This window comes from Puma concolor, chromosome C2 (genome assembly GCF_028749965.1).
Source record: "Puma concolor isolate L17-30 chromosome C2, mPumCon1.1.hap2, whole genome shotgun sequence".
Classification (NCBI taxonomy): domain Eukaryota; kingdom Metazoa; phylum Chordata; class Mammalia; order Carnivora; family Felidae; genus Puma; species Puma concolor.
This window is the reverse complement of record NC_141675.1, coordinates 27,928,395-27,954,711: the sequence shown is the minus strand read 5'-3', so window position 1 is coordinate 27,954,711 and position 26,317 is coordinate 27,928,395. Positions and strand designations below refer to the sequence as shown.

The window sequence follows — 26,317 nt, the reverse complement described above, 5'->3', positions numbered from 1 at the left end:
AAGTGTTGGTGACGATGTGGAGAGAAGCCTCATGCATTGTTGGTGGGAGTGCAAGCTTGTGTAGCCACTGTAGAAGAGTATAGGGGTTCCTCAAAAAGTTAAAAATGGAACTACCCTATGATCCATTAATTGCACTACTGGGTATTTACCCAAAGAATACAAAAACACTAATTTGAAGGGATACAAGCATCCCTATATTTATTGCTGCATTATTTACAATAGCCAAGATATGGAAACAGCTAAAGTATTCATCCATAGATGAATGGATAAAGAAGATGTGGTATCTATATATACAATGGAATATTATTCAGCCATAAAAAGAATGAAATCTTGCCATTGGCAAGAACATGGATGGAGCTAGAGAGTATAATGTTAAATGAAATAAGCCAATCAGAGAAAGGTAAATACCATATGATCTTACTTATATATGGAATTTAAGAAACAAAACAAGCAAAGGAAAAGATTTTTTTTTAAAGGAGAGAGAGACAAAATAAGAAATAGATTCTTAACTATAGAGAGCTGATGGTTACCAGAGGGGAGGTGGTATGGGGATGGGTGAAATAGGTGAGGGGGATTAAAGAGCAGTTATCATGATGAACACCAAGTAATATATAGAACTGTTGTATCATTGTACTATACACCTGCAACTAATATAACATGTTATGTGAAACAGCTGGAATTTTAAAAAAATTAATAAAAAAATAATTACACATGGCTATCAGTTACTGTATTGGACAGTGCAGATTACAGAACATTTCTGTCATCACATAGTGTTCAATTGGGCAATAGTGGAAGTATTTCTAAATAAAACCTTAAATTTTCAAAGTACTCTACTATTTGAAACTTTGGCATCTTGTTTTAGAGCCCTTGAGAAAGGTAGAGAAAGTGTTCTAATCATTTAGTTGTGGGGACAAAAGAAAAAGAAAAGGTAGAATGACTTACCAGGAGAATCTGAATTGCTAGGGAGGTAAATTGCCAGGAGGCAAACCTCCTGAGTTCCTTTGAACATTCCTTTTTAACTTGAAAGTGACTGATTCCCTTTTCAAAAATTTTAAGCCATTTTTTAAGGGAAAAATTCAAAAGGATTCCCTGTGATTTAAGTTATGACCATTCTCACAAGCACTTACTTGAGTTTGTTGCTTGAATATTTTAAATGATACATTCATGTCAAAGTTTTTTTTTTTAACTTCTTGGTTCAATTCCATTCAAATGATTCAAAGGGTCTTTGAAGACCCCATTGTTGCTCTAAAAAGCCATGAATCCAAAGGCTCACTTGCAAAGCCCACAGTCCCAGAGAAGCTTTGGGATATTAAATCCAGGTATGAGATTTACCTTTGTTCTTTCCCAGGAGAACAACCCCTCATCTTGCCATCTTTACTTCAAGACATCTTAGAGATCTTTTTCCTTCACTCATCTCAAAAATATTTAATCTCCTTCTTAATTTTAAATATTTAAATACTTCTCTTAATCTGGGATCCTTGGAGTAGAACAGTGGCTTCAACAGCTTCTGGAAAACACTTGAAAATATGTGAAAATTTTTTCCTTTAGGTGATTGCTGAAGAATTATCTGGCAATGATGACTATGTTGAACTTGCATTCAATGCACGGAAATTGGATGACAAGGTAAAGTGCTGGGTGTTAACCTAACTGAAGAAAGTAATAAGGCTAACATACAAAGTTTAATCAGATTTTCCCCTGAAGCTGTTTTCTCCCTTTCCCACATTATTAAACAGATCAAAGATTTCACAGAGGTCTGCAAAGTAAGACTTTCCCCAAATTTTAGAAGCAGTTCATGAGAAGTGGGAGGGACTATAATTAAAAGAAGACAATTTTGTTACACCTAGGCTTCATTTGTTCCCAAATGTCACAGGTCAATGTGCACAGATAAATATGGTTTAAGCCCATTGTTAGGGACATTTCATAAGAAAAAAGAAGACATGAAAGGGAGGAAAAGTGACTTTCGTTAAGCACCTATGTTTTCCAGGAACAGGGTTAAGAGCTTTTTTTTTTAAGTTTATTTATTTTGAGACACAGAGAGAGTGCATGTGAGGGGTGGGGAGGGGCAGAGAGAGGGGGACTGAAAAAATCCCAAGCAGTCTCCATGCTGTCAGCACAGAGACCGACTTGGGGCTCCATCTCACAAACCGAGAGATCATGATCTGAGCTGAAATCAAGAGTCAGATGCTTAACCAACTGAGCCACCTAGGCACCCCTAGAGCTTTTCATGCATTATAACATTTGATCATTCTTACAGCTCCCATGTAACAGGCATTATTAACTTTTGCTTTGCAGATGAGGAAACAGATTCAAAGATGAAATAACTTAAGGTCATTCCATGTGTTAGTCCAGATAATCCAAGAAACAGACACCAAGACAGGCTTAAATACCCAAGGATTTTATTAGGAAAATGCTTGTGTAGGGAACATAGGGAGGAAGTTTGCAGACTGCAATGCAAGTCTTACCATAACTAAAGGAGAGAGGGAGAGAGGGAGAGAAGAGCAGGTGGCAGTGTCCTAGAATGCCATTCAGTCTAAGGAAGGGTCAGCGAAGCCATCAGGGAGTCCTGGGGCCAATATTGACCAGCAGAAAAGTTTCATGTCTCCCATGCCTGCCTTAATATCCCCTACACATGCAGGCACTGGCTGGGAGCAGCCCATGGGAAGCCTGGCCTTGGTGCAAGTGCAGAGATGTATTTCAGGGCACAGCGGCTGGGGCCCTTGGTCAGTTACATTCCCTGTAGTGGGAGTTCTGCAAAGCAGTTTTCTTGGCCAACATATCCTGCTAGTAAATTGTAAAACTGAGGATTCATTTCCATGTCAGTTACATGGGAGTCTGACTCCCGTCTGTGTTCTTTCTATTGTATCTCACAATTTTTACCCAATCATAAACCATGTTAGTCTTGTATATACAGAAAAAGTTCCTTAGTTTCCACCCATCAAAAAGGGTGGGGGGGTGTCCTTTCCAACCTCACCATATTTTTATGATCTCCCTCCAACCTTATCTTTAAGTCAAAAAAACACATCACATTAATAAATGTATGCACAAAGGATTCCATTTTCCTAGAGCACAACTAGAGAACAGGGGATTTTTAGAAGTGGCACCACTTTTTCAAACACTTGCTTATAGGCATTAGGCTGAAAAAGGTAAACTAATGTCTCAAGCAATTCCTTAAAGTCTTAGGTAGCTTATATCCTGGCGTATCTCATTCACTTTCACCTATGAACAGTACTCAGCCCATTTATACACTCATTAGCTCATTCTTGTATTTGTTCATTCTCCATTCATCATTCATTCACAAATCTTTGCTGCATGCTTGTTATGCATTAGATGGTGGGAAAAAACATTCTTTAAACCATTCTCATACCCACAACCTGGAATTCACTGTCTAAGTGAAACATAAATTTAAACAACATATGGTATAAATAATACTATAGCCATGACAGGATGTGATAGGTGATGTATAATCAGAGTGTCTGGAGAAGGTTAATTCATTCTGCCTAGGGACATCAGAAAAGACTCTATACTTATGAATGGATGATATTTGGATGTCTTTAGTGTCCTGAGTAGATTGTGTGAAACTTTTGAGAACTGCTACTTTCTGCCATTAGCATGAACTGGGTGCTGGAAACTGCAGTGTGCATTGATGTCACTTGGACGTAAGCTTCTAATCTTCAGTTCCTAATGGCTATTATGCTCTTTACTTTCCCATCATCTCCCCAGGTTTTGGAATAATTCACCAAATTTCTTTGTAGTATCTTTCCTGATGCCATTATAAGCCACTGGGTCAGTGTGTAGCAGTTTTAAGCTGCTCAGTTAATGGCTTATAATGGCTTCTTTCTACTTAATAGTCTCTTAAGCACCTCTAGTCTACTTTCTAACTGACTTATGTTAGAGTGCAAGAGGACTTGGGGGTTTGTTAGTGGGCCCATTAGCTCTGAGGTGTTTGAACAGCTTCCCTTCATTTGAATGAGCACTGGCTCACAAAACTGAAAAAATCTCATGTAGCACTTAATTTGGTTCTAGGTGGCCATTCCCACCTTTGTCTGGGTTGATTATCTAAGGCCCTGGTCACCGCTGAGCCTCAGTGCCCCAGTGATGTAGACTCCAGATCCTTCAAATTATGGTGGTATCTAGCCCAGACTCCTTAGTAATCCAGAGAGGAGAAGGCTGAGGCCATTGCTCCTCTTTGGACTGGAAGGTGAATGCTCTTAGGTGGAAAAAGGGGTAAGATGTAGAATTAAGGAGCTCTAAGATGATACCATGAAGATCACCTCATGCAACCTCTTCAGGAAACCAAGGCTCAGCAAGGTCTGGTGACTTATCCAGATACTACTACTCCGCTGGTTATGTATTGCTGCAAAGCAAACCACCTCAACACCTAGTGACTTAACTCTTCTATTACATGTTATGATTTTGAGGGTCAGAAATTCAGGCATGGTTCAATAGGGCAATTCTTCTGCTTCTTATGATGCCATACAGCGATACTTGTCTGGAGAGTTCAGTCTAGCTTTGCTCACATGCCTGGCACATGGAATGGCTGAAGGGCTGGGTTCAGCTGGGTTGGTCAGCCAGCATGCCTACATAGTAGTCTTGGGTTAGGCACATTTCCCACATGGTGGCTGGCTCTTCCCAGAGAAAGCATCCCAGGAGAACAGAAAAGCTGAGTGGCATTTTTGTGACTTAGCCTTGGAAGTCATGCAGCATCACGTCTGCTGCATTGTGTTAGTTCTATGTAGGTCATAAGGCCTGCCCAGAATCAAAGAGAGGGGAGTTAGACTGCACACTCTGATGGGGGAGTGGCAAAGTTGTACTGTAGAAAAGCATGTGGACAGTGGACATGGTGGTAGCCATCTTTGGAAAATGTAATTTGCCACAGTATTTTTGTGATAGAATCAGATAATACAATTATTTCATGTCACAGCAAGAAAAATAGTTCCCAGAGTTTATCAGGGAGAATGTCCTTCTTGCTTTTAGCATTACCTACATAACCTACATGTTAGCAGTTAAATTTATCTATTAATTGAGAAAATGTATCATGACTAAAAGCCACTAAGATAAATAAAGGTCTTAATTTTTTAATTGTGTTAATTAGTATCATGAGAGCAACTAATTTCTACATATACTTGAAAGTTTTCAGTATGAATATGTGGGGAAAATATGCTGTATCCAACTCAGACAATGTTTATAGGTCATCTGGATCCCCAGGTCCCTGTAATACTCTGGTAACCTTCTGATACCCAAATGCATCAGGTAGAAAGCCTCTGATCTAATGTCATTGTTCTCATCTGTAAAAGAGGAGATGTGAAATGACTTACCCAAGGCTATACACACATACACACACACACACACACACACACACACACACACACACACACACAGTCACTGACAGAGAGGGATTCAATCAGGTTGCCTATCTAAAATCCAAATTTTTCTTCAGGACTTAGGGCAAATGAATATAAGTTGAATTGGTCTCTAGATGTGGAGAACTTGGTATTTCAGGGAAATAGGGAGGAGGGAGGTGAAGGTATGCTGTAGGCAGCTGTCCTCAAAGTGTGGTTCAAGGTCCCAAGACCGTTTCAGGGGAATGCATGAGGTCAAAACTGTTTTCATAATAATACTAAGGTATTTTCATTCTTCACTCTCATTCATTCACATGTGTACAATGGTTTTTTGGAAGTGGCATGATGTCTAATATCACAACAGATTGAATGCAAAAACAGATATGAGAATCCTATTGCCTTCTATTAAGCCATTAAGTCATTAAACTGATTTGCAAAAATGTAAAATAATGCCACTTTTCTATTTTTTAAATTTGGAAAATGCAGTTGTTTTCCACTAAAATGCTATTTTTGTTATGATGTACTGGGTTTATTTTTATTATTTTTAAAATGATGCAACAAATGAATATTTTTTAAATTTCAGTTTTAGTTTATAATAGGATAAATGCCAATAGATATAATCCACATTAACAAAAGCTCCTTGAGGTCCTCAATAATTTTTAAGAATGTAAAGGGGTTTTAAGACCAAAGAGTGTGAGAACTGCTATTGTAGGTATACCAGTGAGCATGAAGTACTTTGCAAATCACAATGACAGAGAAATTCCCCCTTTTCTTTTGATAGAAATAGTCACTTAACTTGCATTTCCAGCGAATCAGCAGCCATCTACCTAAGATCGAAATTCAGAGTCCTTGAAATCTGAGAGGTAGTCTTCAATGACAGCCACACATAAAATAGATTAGGTTTGCAAGAAATAACTTATTTATCTAACGTTAATGCAATTCACTTAATGGAGAGGTAGGTGTTCTAATTTCTAAAGTACATTTAGTACATTAGCAGCTAGTTGGCAATTAATCTAATAAGTAAGTAGAGATAGGAATGTAATCACTTTAGAACATTCAAGCCAACAAAGAGTATTCTTTCTCTTTTTCCTCAGAAAGTATTCATGTTGGTATGCTGGAACTAATTCTCTCACTACTGATCCCCACATCTGTAGCAGTACTCATTATAAACTCCATTTTTAGCGTTCCCGAGATGCTAGATTGATGGGTTGCTGAATAAATAAACACATATGTCTCTAAAGCAGAGGTTGGCAAACTTTTTCTATAAAGGACCAGATGATAAATATTTTAGACTTTGCAGGCCACATAGTCTCTGTCCCAACTACTCAGCTCTGCTTCTGAAGCATGGACACAGCCATAGACAATACGTAAATGAATATGTCAGCCTTCCAGTAAAACTTTATTTACAAAAACAAGCTGTGGGCCAGATTTAGGCACACACCATAGTTTGCCAACCCCTGTTCTAAAGCAACATTAAATCTCTACCTCCTGGGCTGCGATTTTACTATGTTCAAGTATGCTGCCTGAAAACTAACCTAGCCTGAGTTGATGACAGCAAGTTATAATTAATGAGCATCTATTATATACCAAGTGTCAGGTATCTAACCTACATTATCTCCAAAACTCAAAAACATATTCCTAAAGATGGATGTTATTATTTACATTTTACAGATGAAGCATAATAAGGTTAAATAGTTTGTCCAAAGTCACAGTGATAGAAAGTTATAGAGTTTGGGTATGGCCCCAAATCTTTCAGATACTCTTTTCTTATTCCAATATTCCATTTTCAAGATCGCTGTCATAGAAATGCACTGCTTCTTTTTCTATTCCAGACCTCAGTGGATTGCTTATTGCCTTCTTGCCTGACAAAATGTCTTTCATATTGGACCAAAAGGGCTGGGCGATATAGCCTCCAAGTTATTAAAAATTCTACCAGAGCAAAACCTCAGTAAAATGCCTATATCATTAACCTTGCTTGCACTGAGCTGTCCCAAGGGCCATCTTAATGCTGATGGTCAAGCAAAAAAAAAAAAAAAAAAAAAAAAAAAGCCAAAAATTCCACATTGTGTCATGTAACCATACAATTAATCCCAGAGTTGTTGTTTTTAAGTTACAAATTTCTGAGTGTACATTTACGATATTTTTGAGCTGCTTATGAATTGTTTTATTTCTAGGAATCAGAGGACTCCTTAGTGGTAATCATCCCTGATAGTCATGTAGTCCTTTACAAAGTGTCCTCATACACTGTGTCTGTTATTGATAATAATTGTGGCAGCAACACTTTTTGAGTACTTATTGCCAGGTGCTGGACTCAACATATCACGTGGATCAGTGATTCCCACAGTGGTAGGAGGCAAAATGTGACATCCTTTCCATTTACCAACCAGAAAACTGAGCCTTAAGGAAACTTAAATATCTTGCCCCAGATCATGGAGATTGTATATAGTGGAGTCAGGATTTGAAAGCAGTACTCAAGATAGTGTGCCCATAGTAGATTCTCAATTACATGAAGGCATAGATGGCATCTGATCTTTCCTTCCTTGATTTATACTTTGTCCTGACAACATCTCTGTGCTAACCCTATAAATAGTATTTTATTTTATTTTTAAATGTTTATTTTTGTGTGAGAGAGAGAGAGAGAGAGAGAGCATGAGCCGGGGAGAGTCAGAGAGAGGGGGACAGAGGATCTGAAACGGACTCCGTGCCGACAACAATAAGCCCAATGTGGGGCTGCACTCCTGAGTTTCGAGATCCTGAGTCACACTGAAGTCCAACGCTCAACTGACTGAGCCGGCCAAGTGCCCCACCCTAAATAGTGTTTTAAAGGAATGTAAAATAAAATAGAAAAACTGTTGTGATATACTACCAAGAGAAAAAAAGATGTTAAAGTGTATGGAAAGTATGATTACAAATATATTTTTAAAAGAAAGAAAAGAAAATTATGTCTAGATTCTAGAAAAATATTTACCAGAATGTTGATAGTTGTGGAATTATGGATATGAGTATTGGCTGCGTTTTTCCTTCTTTTTTTTCTTACTTTCTATTTTTAAATAAAAATAACAAAAGTTTAAAATATCAATGAAAGAAAAAAGAAAAATGACTGATAAAATTCCTTCAGTGTGATCAGCAATTTTTAAGTACAATTCACCGGCATGTTCCCTGAGGGAGCAACAATCTATTTAAGGAAACAAAGCCGAAACTCCAAGAGAGGAATCCAAGGGCATCTAGGAACAAGCTAATGTGGCTCACATCCATTATGAAAGGGAGGTAAGGGAGGTTCCAATTTTTTAAGATGAGTGTTAAAAATAAGTGGGGAGGGGAGAAATGTGAATGTCTTGAGTAAAAGAGGTAGAGATAGGAATTGACTACCAGTTTGGGAGGGAAAGGGGCCATTTTGGTGGATAGACACAGTTTGCAGGACAGATTTATTGGCAAAAACAGCCATTGTGGGTTCTTAACAAATGAAGGTTGTGGTAATTTGGTACCTTCAAAAATAGAATAGGAAGGTATACACCAGATTCCAACTGTGGTTGGATGGTGTTTAGTTTCAGGCTGGGGCAGGAAGACCACAGGGGGAAGATAAATAGTCCTATCTCTCATCTTTTCTCTTTCTAAGAGGTCCTACAAGGTTTCTAGTTTTTAGGCTGATATTGTTTATTATAGAGCCCGTCATATTGTTTTCCTGCTCAAGATGTGACATTGGCTCCCAACTGCTTCCCAAGGTAGATGCAGAGTCTTTGGATGAGCATTTAAGACCCTTTACCTCGTGGAGCTGACTTTGTCAGCATTGTCTCAAACTCCTCTCCACATCCTTAGGCTGCAGTGGAATTAAGCTGCTTAGTGTGCCTCTCTGTTCACTCTTTCATACCTTCAATCATTCTGTTCCATCCCTAGAAATAACTTCCTCACAACCACATTTCCCAGTGAAAATCCATCAGCTCCCTCTTACCGCCAAACCAGATGGTACTTTTAAGGGTTGAACCCAAGTTTTATCCTTCCTTGTATATTAACATCAAGCACAAAGACTCTATGATCAGTATATTTCCTGAGAATATTTTGTTGAGCTGAAGACTAGGATGGGTTTAGGCTTCATTCTGTTTTGCTGCAGTCTAGAATTCGGTGGGGGTTGGGGGGTGGGGGGATCACTTGAGGAAATACATAATAAGAGTGTAGTGACTAAGGCTGTTGCTCAGATAGCCTCCTATTCTATACCAGTTGTTCATATCATTCATTCATTTATTTGTGTATTCATTCATACATTCCATAAACACTGTGTACCACTAAAGTCTAGACATTGTAAAATATGAGGAAATTGTAGAGATATAAAAGAAACAGATATAATTCCTCCTTTCTGAACATTCATGATCTATTGGGGTAGAAACTAAGTGTACAGGAAGGATATGGCTGTGTCTGCTTCTAGTAATGAAGTACCTGCTTGTTTTACATTATTCTCCCAATGAAAATGGCTAGAAACACTGGATAAGAACCAAGAGACATCTGTTTGAAGGTCCTAAGGCTGTCAGGTTTTGAGAAGCCAAAAATGGAAAGAGAAATCCGCTGAGGTGATTCACACATTCTATCCAGGTTTTCCACTCAAGGCAGTTCCTCAAGCCTGATTAATAAAACACCATGGGTAGAGATGCTAAGAAGCCTAGCAGAAAATAGATAGTGAGAAATAAGAAAGTAAGCAGAGGTCTTTGTAATCTCGTGGGCCTGGAGAAGCAAAACTGAAGTTCAGGGATACTAAGAGAGGGCCCAAGATTCAGAGATGCTTCAGAGAAACAGTCTGAATGTCTTATTCTCCCAAGACAACCACTAATTAGCAAAGCAGCATAAAGAGAAACTGAACAAAAAGCTAGAGCCAAGAGACTATGGAGATAAACAGAGCCTTGGAGAGTCTCACAAAAATTAACACTGAGGGCTTGTCAAGGAACATCAGCCCTTATAAACACAAAACCTTTCAGTTGGAGCCCTTTAAGGACTATTTTCAAAGAATAAGTGAATCAAAAATATATTGCACCTATAAAGATTTTTGAAGAAACTTACCTCTAAATAGCTCAACCTTAATTGGAGTCAGGTGACTGCTCCCATTCTAACTGCTTGCCAGACTCTTGCTAAAGACTCATCTACGGGCAGCTGGGTGGCTCAGTCAGTTAAGCTTCCGACCTCAGCTCAGGTCACCATCTTGCCGTTCATGAGTTCGTGCCCCATGTCGGGCTCTGTGCTGACAGCTCAGAGCCTGGAGCCTGCTTCAGATTCTGTGTTTCTGTCCCTCTCCCGCTCTGTCTCTCTCTCTCTCTGGCTCAAAAATAAATAAAACATTAAAAAAAAGACTCATCTGAGTCTTTATAATCTTTATTTACACAGTATCTGCTACACAAGAGGCAGAACAAAGAAACAGATAATAAAAATATATCGAAAGTTGATCTAAATATCATAATCATCAGACATAGGCTTTAACAATGACTCTAATTAATATGTTTAAGGAAACAGAACGTTGCTTTTCAAAAAACTGGCATTTGAATTGATCTTTGAAGAATACTTCGGATTTCAGTTAACCAAGATTGTACTTCTCCAAGGACTTGGAGTCAGATGCAAGTCATTCTAGCCAAGGGTGGATCACAGAGATGAAGAACAAAGCAGGGAAGGGTCAAATCCAGCAGTATTTGATCCAGGGAAGGACCAAATGTGTGTAGGTGGGGAATAACTAATTTTTGTCTATTTCAGGATTTCTTCAGTAAATCTGACCCATTTCTGGAAATTTTTCGTATGAATGATGATGCAACCCAGCAGCTTGTACACCGAACTGAGGTGAGAAGAGTTATCTTCAGCTGTGCCATCTCAGCTCCTAAGATAATAAATTGACCTGTTTTGAGAAACCCCTTATGTTTCTTAAAGTCTATAGTTGTGCACTCAGACCTGGAGCCTTCACTGTCCTTAAGAGGACTCTCTGTCTTTTGTAGCTTTTTAAATTCTCAATTTAGATGTTAGAAGACCCTCTCTCACCCAAATTTTCCATTGTTGATCTTCAATACAGACTGTCAGCAACATATTAATGAGAATATGAATATTAGGTAACATTTAATGTGTATGATTAGGTGCCAAGCATTGTACTAAGTGATTTGTATGCATTACTTTATTTACTTCTCATAACAATCCCTTGACATGATTATTATTACCCCCATTTTATAGTTCATTAACTGAACCTTTGGGAAGGCCAGTGACTTTCCAAATTCTCATAGTTAGTGAGGGGTAGAGCAGAGGTTTGAATTGAGTTTGTTTGGACTGAGCTTCATGATAATTTGAGAAGCGCATCTGCTTCCCCAGCAAAAGTTCATCCACTGGGCTGATGTCAGGCCTATTATGTGAACGGCTGTTCTGTCCCAGCTGCCGCTTGGTCTAGCCGCAGCTCCTTCTCAAGCTCCCTTGTCTTTCTCTCCGGGGCTCCAAACCTTATCTCTTATTAACCCACCACCCAGTGCGACACACCCACTCAACAACCAACCCCAGTCTCCACTTTTCATTTTGTTTACAAGCTGGTCAAGAGAGAGTCTGTGGGGATGAGAAGTACATTGATAAGGAGGAAGTGGGATGATTGTGATAAATGAAAGAGCTGAGAGAAGACTATTGTGTATATATTCATATATATATATTCATGAATATATGAATATATATATTCATATATATTCATATATATATATATATATATATATATATATATATATATATATAGGACTATTGTTCATGCATATATATGTGTGTGGTGGGATAAAAGAAGAAGGAGCCCTCATGATTTTCATAGGATGATAGTAGGGTTCCATGTTCCCACCACCCCATATTGGAAGTCCATTTCCATTTTCCTGAAGTAATAGAGTCTCAAGTAGTGTTTGGGGAACTTTTTGTGTCATATTAAAAGTATACAAGAATTAAATAGTTTGCATGGGCAAAGTCTATGGATACCATCTAGTTCATAGTTGGCATTTAATAACTTGTGCTTAATAAAAAAATGAATAAATGAATGAAGCTGAGTATAGATAGTATGTCTGCTACATGTTATAACAGTACAATGTAGTTCTCTGGAATTTAACCCCTGGGGAACAATTTGGGGTACAGTAGTCTCCCTGAATGGCACCTGATTGCCACCACCAAATAGAGTCCTTTTCACAAACACAGATTCCTTTGGTAGGACAAACTTCTTTCGGGAGAAGTAAATAAACTTTGGGGAGAATTAGAAGTGGTGTCCATTTGCCCTTTTGTTCCTGTCATTGAATGGGGGCTTAAATGTGCAGACAGAAAGGAGATGGGGGTGTATCATTAGACTTCTCTCACAAAATCTCCCTTTCCTTTGCTCCTGATACCAGTCCTTTTCTCATTATTAGTATTAGTAAATTCTCCTACTCCCAAGAATCTCTAGAACTCCTCCCATACCTAATTGCTGAGGAGCTTGTGGAGTCTCACAAGCAATGCAACTGTTACGTTTTCCAGTGAGTCAAGCAACACAACATTGATTTTTTCCTCTTTCTTATTCAAGAGATATGAAATAAATATTAGGCAATACTTTCTCTTGGAGGAAGCACACACATGTACACACAGATTCTAATTTCATAGGAAATTTCTAGTTGAAACTTTGATCTGCTATGTTTAAAAACTGTTGCAATAAAATATCACTTCTTAGTGTTTTCATATAAAGGTGAGAACTTTAAATTAACCCAGATGCTTTTATCTAACTTTTCTTCTCATGACAACTTTGATCATCCCCAGGGTATCAGGGCACAAGACAAAGCCCCACAGGAACATAATTTTTGTACTTTAATGCATTAAAAGAAATTTAATAATGAGTCCATGATACAATCAATAATTCATGGTTATATTAAGGAACCCAGTAGAAGAGGGAATTACTTATAAAATAATTATGTTATTTGGATAGAGAATTCATTTTTTTATAATGCTAAGACTTCTGCTAACTAAAACTTTCACAGGAAGACAAATCGATATGACAAAATTCCATTTGACTTCATTTGTATATACCCTAGAGCAGTGGTTCTCAAATTTCATGCATCAGAATCATCTAGGGGGCTCACCTCCAGAGTTTCTGTCAGTAGGTGTGGGCACAACCTAGAAATCTGAACCTTTAACAAGTTCCCAGGTGATGCTGGTTCTCCTGCTGTTCCAAGGACCACACTTTGGGAACCTCTATCCTAAAGTACACAATATAGCCCTAGGTACAGAGCAGATTCTCATGCATTCTATGTCCATGCAAATTATTTGAACCATAGTGATGGCAGGCTGACTTGACTTGTATGGACTATGGGGCAGGATTAGTAAGCTGCTTTCAGAAGGATTTCACTGTATTATAGACTTTGTGACACTAAAGATCTGAAGATCTTCCATATTATACCTTAATATGAAAGCTGGTATAAGTATGCTCTTGGGATTTTTCTTTTAGAAACTTCTCCTCTGACTTGAATCTGCTCTAACCTGAGGTCATAGACCAAAGACTATTCAATTCTTTAGCAGTAGAAATGTCCTGCTATACTCCCTACACTAACCAATAGTCTTTACCTATACTCAATAGAAGAGAATTTATGCCATAGGAATGACACTCCTGTAGAACTTTATCTATGCCTGTAGATCCTTTATCAGAGGCCAAAAGCAGACCTGCCTCCTAAATCCTAGCTCCTTTCAGTGTAGAAGGGTTCATCTCCAGCATCCATATGATGATCATTATTCATGAGACAATGGCCAGGCCAGTGATCACAGGAGTTCTGCTCATAACAAGCCACTTAGTGGGCACCCTTACTCCAAGTTTTCATTAAGACACTTATTCCAGATAGTTGTCCTTTTCATAAGCATCACAATACTTCTCAGATGGTTTTTGTATTGAAATGTGAAAATGTCAAGCATTCCCTCCCCAACCCACCACTCGTCTCTTTGTTTTCTCAGGTTGTGATGAATAACTTAAGCCCAGCCTGGAAATCATTCAAAGTATCAGTCAATTCTCTATGCAGTGGAGATCCAGACCGCCGGCTGAAGGTCAGATATATATGTCTGAGAAATGCAATTGTTTATGTATTTAACTCTCCTCTTTCTCCTCATGTGAATGTTGGAAAACCCAAAATTTTCTGTACTGCTTACCCAAATCTCTTAGCATCTTGAAGGAAGATGAAGGGGATGTTTCTTCTGCAGGAGCCACTGAAGCTCATGAGATAGTCAAAGATAAATCCCAATTGTGTTACGTCAAGAGGGAAAGTCCATGGCTTCTCAGAGATAAACTGTGGCAATAAGTTCATGGCGTGATTGGGAGTTATTAAGAACACAAAAATTACTGTATCAATTATCTATTGTTGCATAACAGATTAATCCAAAATGTAGTAACTGAAAACAATAACCATTTATTTAGCTTATGATTCCATGCACTGGCAAGTTGAGTTCCTGTAGGAGGTTCTTCTCTTGATCTTGCTTGGATGCCCTCATGTATTTGCAGGGTGGCTCTGCTTCTGGGCCTTGACTGGCTATCATCTGGAATGACTGGGTGTTTGAGCCATTTATCTCTCAACATTCAGAAGGCTAGTTTGGCCTAGTACACACAGCAACCTTAGAGTTCCAAAAGAGCAAGAACAGAAGCTGCAAAGTCTCTTAAGGTCTAGTCACAGAATGCATAGGAGGTCACTTCCTCCACATTCTGTTGGTCCAAGCAAGTCACATGGCCATCCCAGATTCAGGGATGAGGGTGAGGAAATTGACTCTGCCACTTGGTGAGAGGAACTGCAAAGTATGGTGGCCATTATTTTCAGTCTACCACAAATGTTTTTTGGGTATTGTGGGAATATACAAGTTGGAAGAAAAGACACATTGTGAGGGTGACCAAAGGAAGACAAGAGGCTGAATGCCAGAAGCAGATTCCAGGAGGCATTTTTTATGGTCCAAAAACTGACCCTCCTTCTACCTTGGAAGTCCAGAAGCTCCATGTTATCAATGCCCCCAAGTTGATTCTACCAATTCAGAATAACTAAGTAAAATCGGTAGAAACCAGAGCCTATAAACCTAAGGGCCAATCAATTCATATTGAGTGAGCAACATGTCCCTCAAGCAGAGTCAGCATTCACCTCAGTTTAATCAGGGCATTTTCTCTATGTGGGCCAGCCATAGGGAAGACAACTATTAGACGACTACTATATTAGCCTGAAAGCCTGGGACGTCTGCCTCCACTATGGGAAGATGGGTTCATTCAGCAGACTAAATGTTCACGTTGATCTTTCAGGGCACCTAATTTCCTGGAAACTGTTAGATGGGCATTGCCAATGTTTGTCTTCGTAACTTTACATTTTCCTCATCCATTTTGCCTCACAAAACTTCTTGTGATAGAATTATTTTGATTTGTCAGCGTTGTCAGATTAGAACCGGTTTTCTCTAATGTGACCTTATATATCTTTGCTTAAGACCATTCAGTGTGGACTTGGTGCTTGAACTCTCAGTAGACCACTTACTTCCACGTTATTGAGGAGAAAGTCAGAGTTTCCCTAATATCTTGTGTCCTGTAAGAGCTAAGATACTTTAAGCTTCAATTGGCATCAGAACTGCCTTTTACGTCAAAATCAGGACTCCTGGCTGTTTGAGACTCCATGTGTCAGCTCATATGTGGAATGCCAAGGGCTTTAGCTTCAGGCATAGGGTGATGATTAACGTCTGTATTCTGAGCAGCTCCATCCCATTCCTAGCAAGATAATTGACCCTGTTTAGGATAGAAATCAAATAATATGTCCATTAGCAATAGATCAACTTTGTCATATGGAGTTATTAATTGAATAAAAGGAGAGGGTTGTATGTAATTGAATAAATAAATGCAGAAAAGCAGCACATTATGGCCTTGTGAATGTTTTGCCATCTGTAGAGGAACAAGTAGGAGTAAAGGAGATAGATGATGAGTGACAGATGAGAAAGAAAGAGAAAGAAAGAAATAGGGTGTTGGAGAGGGAGCAGTAGGAAGGGAAGAAGGAAAGGATCGGAGCTTCTCAACAGCTGCACATCTGACATTTGGATTTTGTTGTAGGGGCCTGACCTATGCATTCTAGGATGTTTAACAAACAGCATCCCTGGCTACTTGATGTTAGTAATACTCCACTTACAGCCAGTCTTACATCAGTCTTACAGCCAGAAGTCTACTCAGACATTGCTAAATGTTTCCTGGAGAGTAAAATTACTCCTGATTGAGAACCAATGGTTTCAAACTTAACATGCATCAGAATCACCTAGATAACTTGCTAATGTGTGTGTGTGTGTGTGTGTGTGTGTGTGTGTGTGTGTGTGTGTGTGTACAGAAACTCTGAGTATTTAGTATTTACAAAGTATATATTTATATATATACTCAGAGTTTCTGATTCAGGAGGTCTAGGGTGGGCCTGAGAATTTTGCATTCTAACAAGATCATGGGTAATGCTGCCACTGCTGGATTCAGCCCACACTTTAAGGATCCAGGGGTAGACATTTGTTTCTTCATTATGACTCTCCCATGGCCTAGTGTCTCCACAGCAATTTCCTTTACCACCTTTGTTCTGCCCAGCACTTGTACCTTTCTGCACTGTCCCAGCCTTCTCAGCTTTGCACACACCTTTCTCTCTTCCTGAAAAGCCTTCCTCAGTCTGCTTTTCTTTAAACAGGCTACTTTTCTTCAGGCCTCTTAAATCGCCCTCCACTTTCAAAAAACCTTCCTCTGTAGCTTCTGTGGGATACTTTCTAACCCTTTCTACCTACCCCATTAAACTACTTCTCAACTTGTTTTGAAAATTTCTGTGTACATCTCTGTCTCCTCAGTAGACAACTTGTCCTTTTCAGTTTGCTCCTTCGGGGTAGAACCATGTTTTGTTCACTGTGTATACAGCTGTCTAGCATAGTGCTTGGCACAGAGTAGATACCCAGTAACTTTTTAAAAAATGTTCATTTATTTATTTTGAGAGGTGGGGGAGAGAGGGAGAGAATCCCAAGCACCCAACATGGGGCTTGATCCCATGAACTGTGAGATCATGACCTAAGCCTAAATCAATAGTCGGATGCTTAACTGATTGAGCCACCAAGACGTGCCTACCCAGTAACTTATTGGAGAGTGAATGAATAGAGGTGTGAGGGAAGTACTGAGAGGTTACCAGGGGGTATCCTGGGGCAGGGACTGGAGCGGAGAATTGCCCACAGCAGTATTTGGTATGCTGGAGTTTCCTAGGCCACAAAGCCAATGTTGCACTCACCTGCTCACAATATCCAAATGCAGTTTTCTGAAAGGCAGGATAGACTTCCTGTATTGCCCTTTACTTGTATTCATTATTTTGTCACAAAGGCCACTGTGAAATTTTCATAATGCTGTCCCTAGCTAGCTTTCTCCAAATTAAAATGGCAACATATTGGCAGGCAGCATCTCTGTCCATATGGGTGTCATTCTTCCTACCACCAAAGAACATTAGAAAGTGATTTAAATTTTTTTTAATTTTAAAAACACTCTGTCAGGTTAGATTTTAGCAATCTTAGCAAAATTTTGACACTTAGGTCTTTGTCCCAAATGAGGCTTGGTATCTTTAATTCTCATTTATTCAGGACCCACATGAACACCCAAGTTCAAATAACCAGCTTTTTCTGCTTTACTTTTATTTATTTATGCTGTACTCTTCCTTTATGTAAAAAATAAAAGCATTCAAAGAAGCCTTTTTCAGAAACTGGTGTTTTAACTTACTATGGAAATATTCAAACATACATAAAAGTAGAGAAATGATGTGATAACTCCCCATGCCCAGTACACAGCTTCAACAATTATTATCTCATGGCCAATTTTACTTCACACACACCCCTAAAACCCATTTCCCTCTTCCTCTCCCCACTGGATCATTTTGAAGCAAATCCTAGACCAGGGCCAGCTCATCCATTAAGCCCAGCAAGCACAGTGCCAGGACCCACCAGACTTTCAGGAGTCCATGAAAATGTTTTCGTTCTTTTAAAATTAGAAAGGAAAAAAATGAACTTATAAATAAGATTGAATAAAATGTTTTATTTTTTTTCTCACCTCAGAAAGCAATGACATTTTTAGAATCCTAAAAATCTACTATGGTGGAAGGGGACCCATGAGGGCAAAAATGCCTAGGGCCAATGAAGGTCAAGGTATGGCCATGTCCCAAATACCTTATCACATCATCCCAAAATGCTTCAGTATAAGAATAAGAATAAGGAATCATTCTATAAACATAACTACAAAGCCATTATATAATCTGATTATATTATATATCTAAGAATATTAACTAAGCCTCCTTAATACCATCAAATATTTTGCCACTATTCATATATGACTGATGGTCTAATTTATTTAAAAAAATGTTTTTGCACTTTTTTTTTTAAAAAGGGGGATCTAAATAAGGTCCAAGCATTGAATTAGATAAAAATACCTCCAAAGTTCTCTTTTAATCTGTTAGTTCCTTCTCCTTTTTTTTTCCTTGCAGTTTACTTATTGAAGAAATCAGGTTGGTTTACCCTGTAGCATTTCTCATGTTCTGTGCTCCCTATAAGTGAGGAGTTAGGACTTGATCAGATTTGGGGTCTGTTTTCTAGCAAGAATGCTTTATAAGTGATGCAGCTTTCTTAGGGTGTGAATAGTCATTGAGGAACTTTGCCTACATCCATTTAGTTAGGGCTTCCAAAATGGTAATTTTCCACTTCTGTCATTACTTCTTTATCTGTTGTTTAGTGTCTTCTATAAGGAAAAGCTTTTCCTTCAATAACTATTTGGCTCCCTGAGTTGTGATTCATACAGGAAAGACAGGAAAAATGGTTTATTTTTCCTTTCTTTTTTAACCAATTTTCAGAATAACAAATTAGTTCTCTGGCATCCTCCATAGGTAACTAGTGAAGTCCCCCAATATTATTAAGAATTTATAGATTTTTTAATATATCAGTCTTTCAATCCATTTCAGTTATTACTATTCCTTTGAAATCTTGAATTGCTGCATGTTTAACCAATGAAAACTGCTTTAAGTTAGCTCTTGAGTTCTTTTGACATAAACTTAATACTATGTAGTCATTTCCTAGCTTTCTTGTATAAACTTTAAAATTCATAAATTTTGAAATTGTGTAATTCCCTTTCTCCATCAGATCTATCTCTCTGTGGATGCTGAGTCATATATTAAAGTCTCTTGAAACAATTTCTCTCCATAGCTAAACATCTACCCCATAGAATTCTCATTTTGTTTCATTTTGCTTTCCATTGCTAGGATATTTTTACAAATTTAATTTTCCTTCGTATGAAATGTTTACATGATTCTAAAGTCAAAACTACAAAACAAGTATATTCAGAAAAATTTACCTTCCATTCCTGTCTCTTCCACTTTGTACCCTCTTCCCTTACAGGTAATCATTTTGTAGTATACTTTAATACTTGGCAGTGCTAACTCCTTCCACTTCTCTATTCCTTTCCTTTTTAAGGGTTTTCCTGGATATTTTGCTTGTTTTTTTCTGTCCCTTTAGCTTTAGAAACAACTAGTACTGGGGTGGGGCGGGGAACAACTTGATGGTATTTTTATTGGTATTGCAAAGGAAATCTCTTTACTATTGAGTCTTCCTGTCCTAGAATATGGTATGTCTTCCCATTTGATCAAATCTCCTTTTATGTTTACAGGAGTGCTTAATGTTTTTCTCTTAGAGGTCTAGAACATTTATATTTAAATTTATGCCTAGTTTTTGTGTGTTTGTTTGTTTCTTTACCTCTTCTAAATGGAATCTTCCATTATGCCTTCTAACTATCATTTGTCAATGTAAAGGTTATTGAATTTTGTTTGTTTTCTAAAACTGCTATTTTATTGTTATATTCTTTTTTATAGTAATTTTCTGTTCATTTTTTTAGCATTTTCCAAATATATAATTCTATCATCTGAAAATAGAGATTGTTTTACCCATTCTTACTATCCTGATGGCTCTAGTTATTGCTCTTCTTTATTTACATGGACCAATACTCCCAATATAGTGTTAAATAGTAGAGGAGAAATAGAGCATCTTTGTCTTATCCATCACCACAGTGGAAAATTCTGTAGTGTTTTTCCATTCATTCTGACTAGATTAATTTTTTAAACTGATTATGAAGGTGTCAGAGGCTTAGCGCTTTTCTTAGCCATGTCTACCGAGCCTTAAAGACCTGTACTAGCATTGAGGGAGGATTCTTGTTGGTTTTGGTAACCCTAGAGACAAAAGTTGCTCTACTTCCTGAATAGATTTAGGTTTATGTTTAAGATTAGCTATTTGATGAAATATATATTTAACACTTAATATGAACTATTTAATGAATTTGTCCATGATTTCTATGGCATGGTAGAGTCCTTATCAAAATCCTAGTTTCATTTACATCTAACCATGCAGTAAGGTAGCTTCCATTGTCTTCATTTTACAGATGAAGAAACAGAGGCTCAAAAACCCCCATGCATTCAAATGCCAACTTTAATGCTCTTTTTTATTGAATTGTACTGTCTCTATTTTGTTGTATTTCTTAGAAAATAAATCATCTTGATAAAGCATATCGCTTAACTCTGAACCAGCCAGAATGTTTTATTTGCCATTATTCTAACATTTAACAGAAACAAGTCTTGTATATATGTAACATATTTCATGAAGTCTGAGACACTATTAATTATGTAAAGCAGCACGAAGGGAAAAAAATGTTCTTAATGAATCCATAATGCCATGCTTTCTTACCAACATGTGTTTATGAGGAAATCTGTGCTGTTAAACTCCATGAAATGTGGTATCAATCATTTCTTTTGATTTGATCAATACATTATTAATATCCAGTACATATTCTTTAGAAGGCATTGTTAGTATTCAGAATAGATTCTACCAGATGGGGGTCTAAGAGAAGAGGGTGAGAAGGCACTATCAGCAGGCATTATTAACACATTGTTAACACCCTAAATGTACCTAGTACTATAGGAAAATGCCATGACAGAAAAGTCTAGGAAAATACCATATAAGAACCTCAAGTCCATTTCCTGTCTCCTTTTCTAATTCTCAAACCATACAGGTAACTTGGACACTCCATGAAGAGTTCATCAGGCATTTTCTGAGTATGGTTGCCTCAAAGAGGGAATTAAGGTGATCCTTGTCTCACCCTGTCCCCATGCCTATGCAAGAGAGAGACCCAGGTTATTAGCTGAGGTCATGGTGCAGTGAGCACACCCAAGACAACCAGGCAGAAGGAAGTAGCAGAAGAAAAAGAGAAGCAGATCCCCAAAGTCAAAGCAGAGGTTATAGGACTCAGGAGCCCACGACAGCGTGAGAGGAGGCCCAAAGTCCAAAGCAACCAACAAATGACATCTTCACCCACGATTGATCTCACTCACCTGTCACACCCTACTTCTTCTGTAGCCACGTGTGATTGATTTAGAACAGCCATGTTCATGAACTCCCTTCTGACACCCCCAAATTTGGATTCCTGGCCAGTCAGAAAAGTGCTTTCCAGAATCAGCATTGTAGACCCCATTGGTCCTGGAATCTTCATTTTAACAACTTTCCCAAACAGTGCTGGTGCAAGCCATTTGCCAAGCACACACTGAGAAATACTGTCTTCCTACTGAATCTTCAAACCTAGATGACTTGCTGGAACTTCTCTTGGGAGGTCAGTATTTTCACTGAAGAGCTAAGTGTATATGTATGTATACATTCTGCTCTTCCCTCTATATGAAATCTGTAGCACTTATCCTTTGGTTACATCTAGCTATTGGTGTCTTCCCTTTCTTAAGTGTGACCAGGCCATCTCGAATTGAAATTGCATTTTCAATTCAAATTCATCGTCTTTGCTTTGGACTCTCTGAGCCAGATTGATTCAGAGAACACCCAGGAGAGTGTTCTTGGAGTTTGCCTTGGACCTTCCCCCTTTATTCCCAATGCTACATGACTCCTAACTCCTGGATTCCTGAGTGCCTTTTATTTTGCCTCAGATCCTTTGAGCTTAGTTGCCAAACTTGTTTTATTTCTGCTTCATCCTGTTTTTCTGTAACAACCCTTCTGACTCTTAATGCTTGAAAAGGAAACACACACACACACACACACACACACGCACATCTCAGTTCTAACCCCAGATCTCAATCCTTGATGGTGGCCCCAATTCAGCCCCATAATTCCCCCAAACCCATAGATTCAATCATGAGATCTCCCATGGGTTACACTAATATTTTCTGATTCTTGGTGCCAAATACAGGAAGGTGGAATTAAGGGGTCCCTTGGTAACTATATTTGGTGTTGTTGGAAACGCCTGTAATAAAGACATTCTCAGACAGTTGAAAGCAAGTTTACTTTCCTTCTCTATGTACCTTACAACCGAAAGAGGAAAAAAAGAGCTTGAATGGTCCATGGGCCTGTTATGTTCTCTTGAGATCTGTTAAAATTCAAGTACTTCTTTTTATGGCCTTCTGGGCTCAAGGGTTTCTGGGTTTGTGCCTGTCGATACTTCACTCAGCCTAAATGTCCCATGATTACCAGAGGACTGAAGACTCCTCTAGATGTCTCTATATTGGATCAGCCATGGCACAGGAATTCTCGACTCCACTTAAGTAAATGGCACCCCTGACCCAGCAGGCTGCCTCTACTGAGATCTGTAATCAATACTGCAGCATGGGAAAGCAACAGCCATCTTAAACAGTGTGGAATCATATAGGAATAAAGGAGGCTTCTGAATGAGAGAAAAACTACACACTCAGTTTTAATAATTTTTTCACTTTTCATTAATATTTTCCCCTTTTTTACAGATGACGAATTCAAGGTAGCATGTAAGCAAATTGCTTAAGATTACACAGCTAAGTAGTGCAGCTTAGTTTAAACCCAGGTCTGTCATGCTCTGTGGTCCTTGCTCTTCACTACTGAAAGTTAGCTAACATTTACTGAACAGGGCATTCACCAGCTACCTGGTACTATGCTGGACACTTTGCTTAAATTATCTCATTCAACCCTATGCTTATCCTAGGTTGAACCATGCTGCAGTAGCAAAGAGCTCCCATACAGTAAAGTTTATTTCTAGCTCACATAACAATCAAAGGTAAATCTTCCTAATCAATGATGTCTCTCTCTTTGATTTGAGAACCTGCATTGCTTCTATCTTGTGGTTCATCCATACCTTACAGCCTCATTGCTATTTGCATTTAGCACGTGGAAGACAGATGTGGAAGGAGCTCTCTAGAAGTTTTAGCTGAAAATAGCACTTGGCATTGCTGCCTATATCCCAACGACTAGATCTTAGTCATATGACCACACTGAACTGCCAGGGAGGCTGCAAAATGTGATCCAGTTGGGGCCTAGAAAGAAAAGAAAACAAATTTTTGGGGACCACCTAGCTGACTCTTCCACTGGAAGATGTTGTTATTGTCCCCATTTTGCTGATAAAAAAAACTGAGACTTGGAAAGATGAAATAACTTTTTCAATTCACAGAGCTTCCAAGCAACATAGGCAGGATCAAGTCTGTCTAACTCTGGAACCTACACTCTATAGCTGCATTGTCCAATAAAACTTTCTGATAATGGAAACATTTCATATCTGTGTTTTCCAAAAGAGTAGCTAGTACGCACATATAGCCAGAACAATTCTCTCCCAACCTCTCTTCTCTCTTTCCCTTTAGGCTTTCTTCCTATTTTCAGTCCCCCCCCCCACCCCCCGTTAGTATCCCATCCTCTCTTTTCCCGTGAACACCATCCAAAGAGAAAATTCCACTCCTTTATGTGTCAGGCCTTTGCTGCTAATGGGAGCCCTCTTCTGCCCAGTCTTTAATGATTCCATAGGGGAAGGAATGGGTTTCCTACACATGGGGTCAACAGTAGGTACTTCAATACCAAGATAATTTTTCATCAGTGAGAATCAGGTCTGATTTCCTTAATATTTGAGAAGAGAGCACACCTTGCTAAAGCAAGTGTTATGGCTTTTGGATTTTTTTAATCCAGGAAACCATATAATCTGGTCTTAGATTTTTAAAAAAATAATCTTGAGAGATAGTGTTTAATGGATATAGAGTCTCCATAGGAAGATGGAAAGGTTCTGGAGACAGATGGTGGTGATGTTTGCACAATGATGCGAACATTTAAAATTGCTAAAATGGCAGATTTTATGTGACATATCTTTTGCCACAATAAAAAGAAATTTATTACAAAAATAACCCTCTTCCTGTTACCATGACTTTGAACTTCCTCTTGTGAAACAACCACTCGATGTTATTGTACTAGGAGCATTTGACATCTGCCTATACCTGGCATACCTTACCTGTGATGACGCTTGCCTCAGCAATCTGGGATGACAGTGTGACAGCTCCTGAGAGCTTCCTCATACCCACATTCCTCCCTCTCAGAAACCCTTCTGAGGGTGAGGGGAGAGCCTTCTTTTCACCACCATTATAAACAAAGAACATAAAAGAGGCAGCGTAACCCAGCCAAACTATTTTGTTGGGACAGTTGTCCCTGGCCATGCTCTGTCTTTGACTAACTCAGAATATGTTTTTGAAGAAATCACCTTTGGAAAACACTTTGAAATTCTGAAGTAAGAACACCAATTGAACACATATTGGTGCCCTGGTAAGATAGTTTAAGGTGCAAAGGGAGCCCTCTTGCCATCCAAGGTGGACATTTCTCCACTAGTGAGAACTCCCATCTCAATAAATCACAATTACTGTGATGGGAAGAGGTTTCTTCCCATTATTTAACCCATGCATGTCTGCTTCTGCACTAAAACCTAAGACACCTAAACAGCTACTGAGAAGATGCTTGAATAAAACCAGGAAGCTGGACAAAGCAGCTGAATGATGCAGACGAAGGAATGTTCTAAGCAGAGAGTCTGAGAACCTGCTGATGGAGCTTTATGGCACACCTCAAACTGGTGGGGTTGCCACTCTGTCCCAATGACGCTGTGTGCTGACATCCCTTTCTGCTGGTTATTCTTGTCTACTGCATGTATTCATTTGTTCACTTACTTGTTTATTAACGCAAGCCACTTCACCTTTCATTGCACTGCTTTGTTAATATTGAAGCTGAAAAGCTTGCCTCAAGAGCTCAATTTTTATTTTGCACTTTTGGAAATGTTGTTTTTAAACCTAGCCTTGTCAATAGGAAGTCTTCCACAAACTGAGCTAACATCCCAAGAGGCCTTTGCCTCGAGTCAGCTTCTGTAGGATATTCAGCTACTCTGCCACATTTTAAACACTAAACAGAAAATTTTTTTTGAGTATTGCAATCTGAAGCCATCCTGGGCATTTCTCTCTGGGAAGTCTTTTCAATAGAATTACCAAACAAAACAGTGAGAGACCTATCTCTTAAGAAGGATGGCTTTTATAAGGAGAGAGTCCTTAAGGCCAGGAGAAGTGACCCATTTTTAGGTGCTTAGCAGAATTCCACATTCCCTCCTTCTCAGGGAGGGGGGTATCAACATCTCCTCATGGAGATGTTGCCTGTGGGATCCTAGCTGTCTGCAAAGTGCTTGGATTTCCAGAAAAGTGTTGGGGAATGCCAGGATATTGTCTGTGGGGAGCACATGAAATTGATGTCAGGGAACAACAGGTTGACTGACCTCATAAAAAATGAATTATTCATTTCCTGGGAGCATATAAATCACCTTTTTTTCCTGTGACCTTTGATTCGTTGGAGAAAGGACACAGATGCTTTTGTGCCATCCCAATAAGGAGAAGAAAGCTACAATGATCATCTTCCCTGCCTCCACCCTAGAGTTAGAAAGAAACCAGCTGGAGACACTTCCTCATGATGCCTGCAGAGGCTGCACAAGCTGGGCTGTTCCAGCTAGCATTCCCTGTCACCCAGTGTGGTCTGCAGCTCCTTTGAACTTATACATGAACTCAGCTTTGTCCACGTGCCCCAACTTGATATGACCTGGAAAAATGGACTCATAAAACAGGTAGATGGAGGCCAATATATTAAATTATAAAACTTTTAATAAAATTTTAATAAATTAATTTAACAAAACCTATAATCCT

The 26,317-nt window shown here is 38.7% G+C and overlaps 1 protein-coding gene across 5 annotated transcripts in view; it reads left to right on the top strand.

Annotated features, from left to right (window-relative positions):
- Window positions 1-26,317, top strand: part of CPNE4 (copine 4) — a 626,987-nt gene that overhangs the window by 497,670 nt on the left and 103,000 nt on the right. For all 5 annotated transcript variants that reach the window (XM_086674292.1, XM_086674290.1, XM_086674291.1 and 2 more), the window contains 3 exons: window positions 1,549-1,623; window positions 11,067-11,150; window positions 14,283-14,372. In XM_086674292.1, coding sequence (XP_086530418.1) covers window positions 1,549-1,623; window positions 11,067-11,150; window positions 14,283-14,372 — 249 coding nt within the window. The remainder of the gene's footprint in view (window positions 1-1,548; window positions 1,624-11,066; window positions 11,151-14,282; window positions 14,373-26,317) is intronic.